We start from the raw sequence: 5,241 nt of genomic DNA on the forward strand, positions 1-5,241 counted from the left end.
ACTATTTTCACAAATGCAAAATATGACTAACAAAATGATCTATCCCATAGGGTTATTGGGAACATGCACAGTGTGGAAGGTAAATACTTCATATGTGTCAGTGCCAAATTTTTATTCCAGAGACTTGACAAAGTCATCCATCTCTGTTTCAGGCTGGAGAGCACATGAACCGTCCCCATTAACAGCTTTCTCATTTCTCCTGTGAAGTCTTCAAAGGAGTTTCTGCACTCAGAGGCAGGAATGGTGTTCTGGTTAAAAGCATAGCCTCTAGGATTTGTATACCAGAGAGTCCATTTACTAGCTGTGTGACTCCCTTGCCCCATTTTAGGTTCTTCTTCTGTAAAATGAGGATGATGAGAAAAGGTATTACCCTTACTCTTAGAGGGTTATATGAGGATTAAACCAGTCAGTACATGATAAATGCACAGTACGGTGCCTGGAATATAGTGAATGTACAGAAAATGTTACTCATTACAATTCTCCCCATAGGTGATATATTCCAAATTTTTAGGACACAGAGAACAACAAAATTGTAGTTGACCCTTGAACAGCATGGGTTTGAACCACATGAATCTACTTATACATGGATTTTTTTTTTTTTACAGTACACTACTATAAATATATTTTCTCTTCCTTACGATTTTAATTTTCTTTTCTCTAGCTTACTTTATTTATTTTTTTTTAAAGATTTTATTTATTTACTTGAGAGAGAGAATGAGAGAGAGAGAGCACATGAGAGGGGGGAGGGTCAGAGGGAGAAGCAGACTCCCTGCTGAGCAGGGAGCCCGATGCGGGACTCGATCCCGGGACTCCAGGATCATGACCTGAGCCGAAGGCAGTCGCTTAACCAACTGAGCCACCCAGGCGCCCACTAGCTTACTTTATTATATAAAAACATTATATAATACATATAACATAAAAATATGTGTTAATCGACTGTTTATGTTATTGGTAAGGCTTCTGGTCAACAGAAAGCTATCAGTAATGTTTTGGAGGAGTTATATGCTGATTGGCTATGGGGTGTGGGGGGATCAGCACCCCTAACCCCTGTGTTTCTCAAGAGTCAACTGTATTGAGGCGCCTGGGTGGCTCAGTTGGTTAAGCGACTGCCTTCGGCTCAGGTCATGATCCTGGAGTCCCGGGATCGAGTCCCGCATCGGGCTCCCTGCTCGGCAGGGAGTCTGCTTCTCCCTCTGACCCTCCTCCCTCTCATGCTGTCTCTCATTCTCGCTCTCAAATATATAAAATCTTTAAAAAAAAAAAAAAAAAAGAGTCAACTGTATTTGAGAACACTATAATGTTAGAGCTGGAAGGACTCTTAGGAATTATTTCTAGTTCAACATTCTCATTCAATAAAGAGTCCCCAGGGAAGACCACAGCTGGCTACCTGGTCTGACCAGCATTAAAATGCAGGCCTCCTGATTCCCATCCAGTGCTCACTGCACACCACCGTACTTCCTGTTCTTTTAGTCTCTCCTCTCTGCAAACCAACAGGCTATCTTCTGGAAACATTTGGGAAGAAATCTTAACTCATGAAGATTTTCAGGAACCCTGCTTCAGGTAGCACATTTTGCGGAGCTGGGGTAGGTGGGCTATAATTTATTTCCCAAGAATCTGTACCCAAGAGACACAAAAAACAAAAGTTTGAAAAATTATTAATTCCTTTCAGGAACAATTAAATATTCTTCCTTGGGAGGGCATAATGATAAATATTAACTAAATACTCTCTAAGTTTGTAACAGGATATGAAGTGTCTATTTTTTCACTTAATCCTCACAACACAGTCCTCCTGCCTCCAGTTGCCCTCCTACACTAGATACACAGTGTATGCAATTGCTTGCTTACTTGCCTTGACAGTCTTCAGACTATAAGCTGAAAAAAGACAGGGATCTCAGTGATCAGGTGTACCATTCATTTCTTCTTCCAACACTATTCCTGAGCATGAATGAGACCGAAATGGTCCTGGCTTACTGCAGCAGACCATACTTTCAATAATCTCTCTCACTCCACATGCTTTTCTTACAAAGTGACCTCAACATTCCTTCCATGGGGGTCCTTCCCCTTGAACATGCCCTTACAGTGGAAGTGATGCTATGTGACTTTGTAAGGCTAGATGACATAAATGCAACACATTTCCACCTTTTTCTCTTGGGGTGGCACTCTTAGAATCCAGCTGTCATACTGTGAGGAAGCCCACATGGAGACCATGAAGAAAGACCACATGGAGAAGTAACCTGCTCAGCTGAGGCCCCAGACATGGAACCAAGGGACATACCTTTCCCACTGTGCCTTGTTTGAATTCCTGACCCACAGAATCATGAGCATAATAAAATGATTTCTTTACACCACTAAATTTTGGGGTCGTTTATTATGCAGCAATGGCAACTGGAACAACCACACATGACTTAACATCTAACAAGGAATAAAGATACTAAATAGGTGACTCCAAGGTATTACCTAACAGTAACTGGAACAGAATAAATTATTTGTTGAGGGTCCAAGGTAGTTATTATTATGCCCATTTTGCAGATAAGGAACTGAGCTTTGAGAGGTTAAGCAACTTGCCCGAAGCCTCTCAGATGGTCAGTAGCAGAGTAAAATAAAACTCAGATCTACACTCACACTCCTAACACCATATTCTGCCTCCCTTGGTACTTATAATTTTGTGCTAAATATACAGTAATCTGTTTTAAAACGGGATTGTCAGTACTGAAAACATTCTGGCCCAGTAGAATTCACCGTGCAGTTTCATCACTGAGATGGAAACCTACATATCACCTTCTCAGAGAAGCCTTCTTTGGCTTCTAGCTCATGTAATGCTGGCTCCCTTATCCTCCCCAGCCATCCTACTCCATCACAGTTTCGCTTTCTTTATGGCACTTGTCCCTAGCTGAAATTATCTTGCTTCTTAATTTGTTCTTGTTCATGTGTCCACTCTCTGTATCTCTGACTTGAATATAAACTCTGTGAGAACAGGCACCTTATCTGTCCTGTCCACTGCTATATCCCTAGTGCCTAGGGCAGTGCCTGGAATACGGTAGGTGATCAAAAATTATCTGCTGGAGTGACCACATTCAGGCACACTGAATGTCCACCCAACTCATCACCTACCAATAAATACGCAAATAGGGAGGATATAGAAAAAGAATTTAAAACAGCAGGACTGCATCAGAATCATTCCATCCAGTAAGGTCAGTACAAAAAATGGAAGAAAGGAATCCATGCTACCACTCTTCCACTTAGAAAAAGCACAAACCCTGAGTCCAAATGATGTAGAGAAGGGGATGGAGTAGGGGGTCACACCTCCCATCCCCCATTCATAACCATATCCCCTCACTCCTCAAAAAAATTCAGTTTCTTCAGACACACTGACTGAAGCACACCAAGGACAATTGTTAGTTACCCTCTAACATCAGACCTTCTACCCTTCACCTGCCCTTTCTTTATATACCAGTCACACCTTCCTGGTAGGCAGGTCCTATTCTCCTCAAGACCTGTACAGAGGAGGCAATAACCCAGCTCTTCAGGGAAGAGGTAAGAAGGGGGATCTCAGAGCCAGGGAAAGGATCTCTGCATATGCAGCTGTCCAGAGACCCTATTTCTCCCAGAAGAGAAGGTAATTGAATGTTCCTGAAGACTTACCAAGTGCTAGGCACCTATGCTGGACTCTTAACCATGCTATCCCTAATTTAAGGGTGATTCCTCACTCCCAACCCAAGAATTTAGGGAGGCCTCCAGCACAACTTCCTCATCTCAACATTCCCCAAACCCGCTACTCCCTACCCCCAAGAAATCCTCAAAATCCAGGAGCGGTTAGGGAGGATAAAAAGAAATCTGGCGTGGCCTAGGAGATAGAACGGGAGGGGAATCGTGTTAGCACAAGAAGAGGGCTAAACTGGGCTGGGCCCGGTATGAGTAAAGATTAAGATAAGAAGTTGGTCTGACCCTTTCCAAGCCCAATATGTCCAGCAGAAGAGGTGACGAGAAGCAGGAAACTGAAGCCCAGCAAACAGGTGGCCCCGAGATGAGACCGCAGCTCCATGGTGGTAGATGCAGGGGGCCACTGGGCTGAGCAGGCGGAGGACGGCCAGAGCCCTAGCACAAGGTCCGCGCCGTTCCCCAAGTGCGGCTCAGCCCAACCCCTCGCATTCCCAGATTTTTTTTCCCCCCGTAACACTGGAGGAAGTGATGTTAGACGGATGTGGGTGGTGCCTCCGGGGTCCGGTTTGAGATGGAGTAAGTTTAAAGGTGCAGATCACGTAGAAGGGTGAGGGGGAATTGCTCTCCAGCGCGAGCTGCTTCCCTTCGATTCTGGGTGTTCAATCGGAAGACCGAGATGGAAAAGGTGGATGAGATAGCGGGGGTAGGGGGTGGGGAGAGGCCTCCGGAGAACCGTTGCTGGTTGCTTCGGCCTGCAAGCGAGCCCCTCCCCCCAAGAACCGCTGCACTTAATATTCACAACGCCAATTATTGATTGGTGAAGTAAGCGGCTCCCAACAGTGGGCGCGTTGCCATTGGCCTCCCCTTTCTTGCTCCGCAAATAAAAAAAGACTAGACAACCAGATTTCATTCTTAAATTCCTGCCGGGGCCACGAGGAGACCTGGCAAAACTGTTCTGCAGTGCATGGTTTCGAGCCATACAAGAATGCCCTCTTCCTGCTGGAGAAGCAACGCTGGACCTTATTTTTCCTTGCAGCAGCAGTTCTTCCACTCAGGGATGATGCAACCAATTGATGCAAGCTCCGAGAAAACCAAACTTCGGATCTCTTACTGCAAAACTGACCCAGCTCTTCAGGGAACTAGGACAAAAGTCACTGCAGGCATTTAAAGCGTAAAGCTTCTTCTGGTTAAATCTACTTGCCTTGTTGTTTTTAAACTTTGTGGGTTGAATATTTCTTTCTCAATTTTTTTTCCTTAAACAACATAACAGGTCAAAATTTCCCGTCTCCCCTCTGAGTGGAGACTAGTTGAGTCTCCATACTAATGAGTCCGCACTAGTTGAGTCCGACAGTGCGGAGTTAATGCTTAGTGAAAGACACGCGACAAAAGTACACAACCAAACAAAAATACACACCTCTTTTTTATTAGGATCCCTACAAATTTGTAGGCACAGACACAATGGAATTCTCGGGAGACTGCAAGCTCCAGAATGCAATGCGGCCACCTGCGCCTGTCGCATTTCTATTGGGAGGCGCAGAGCAGGCTGGGTTTTGTAGTTCGTATATGCCTTCCCCGGGATAG

General features: G+C 44.7%; 1 protein-coding gene across 1 annotated transcript in view; it reads right to left on the minus strand.

Moving 5' to 3' along the window:
- Positions 1 to 4,183, minus strand: part of TXNDC12 (thioredoxin domain containing 12) — a 32,654-nt gene extending 28,471 nt beyond the window's left edge. The window contains exon 1 of the mRNA XM_006732075.3: positions 3,946 to 4,183. Within this exon, the coding sequence (XP_006732138.1) occupies positions 3,946 to 4,042 (97 nt within the window). The 5' untranslated portion in view covers positions 4,043 to 4,183. The remainder of the gene's footprint in view (positions 1 to 3,945) is intronic.
- Between the last annotated feature and the right edge of the window lie 1,058 nt (positions 4,184 to 5,241).

Source organism: Leptonychotes weddellii, chromosome 4, assembly GCF_054177405.1.
Source record: "Leptonychotes weddellii isolate Sample4059 chromosome 4, ASM5417740v2, whole genome shotgun sequence".
Classification (NCBI taxonomy): Eukaryota; Metazoa; Chordata; class Mammalia; order Carnivora; family Phocidae; genus Leptonychotes; species Leptonychotes weddellii.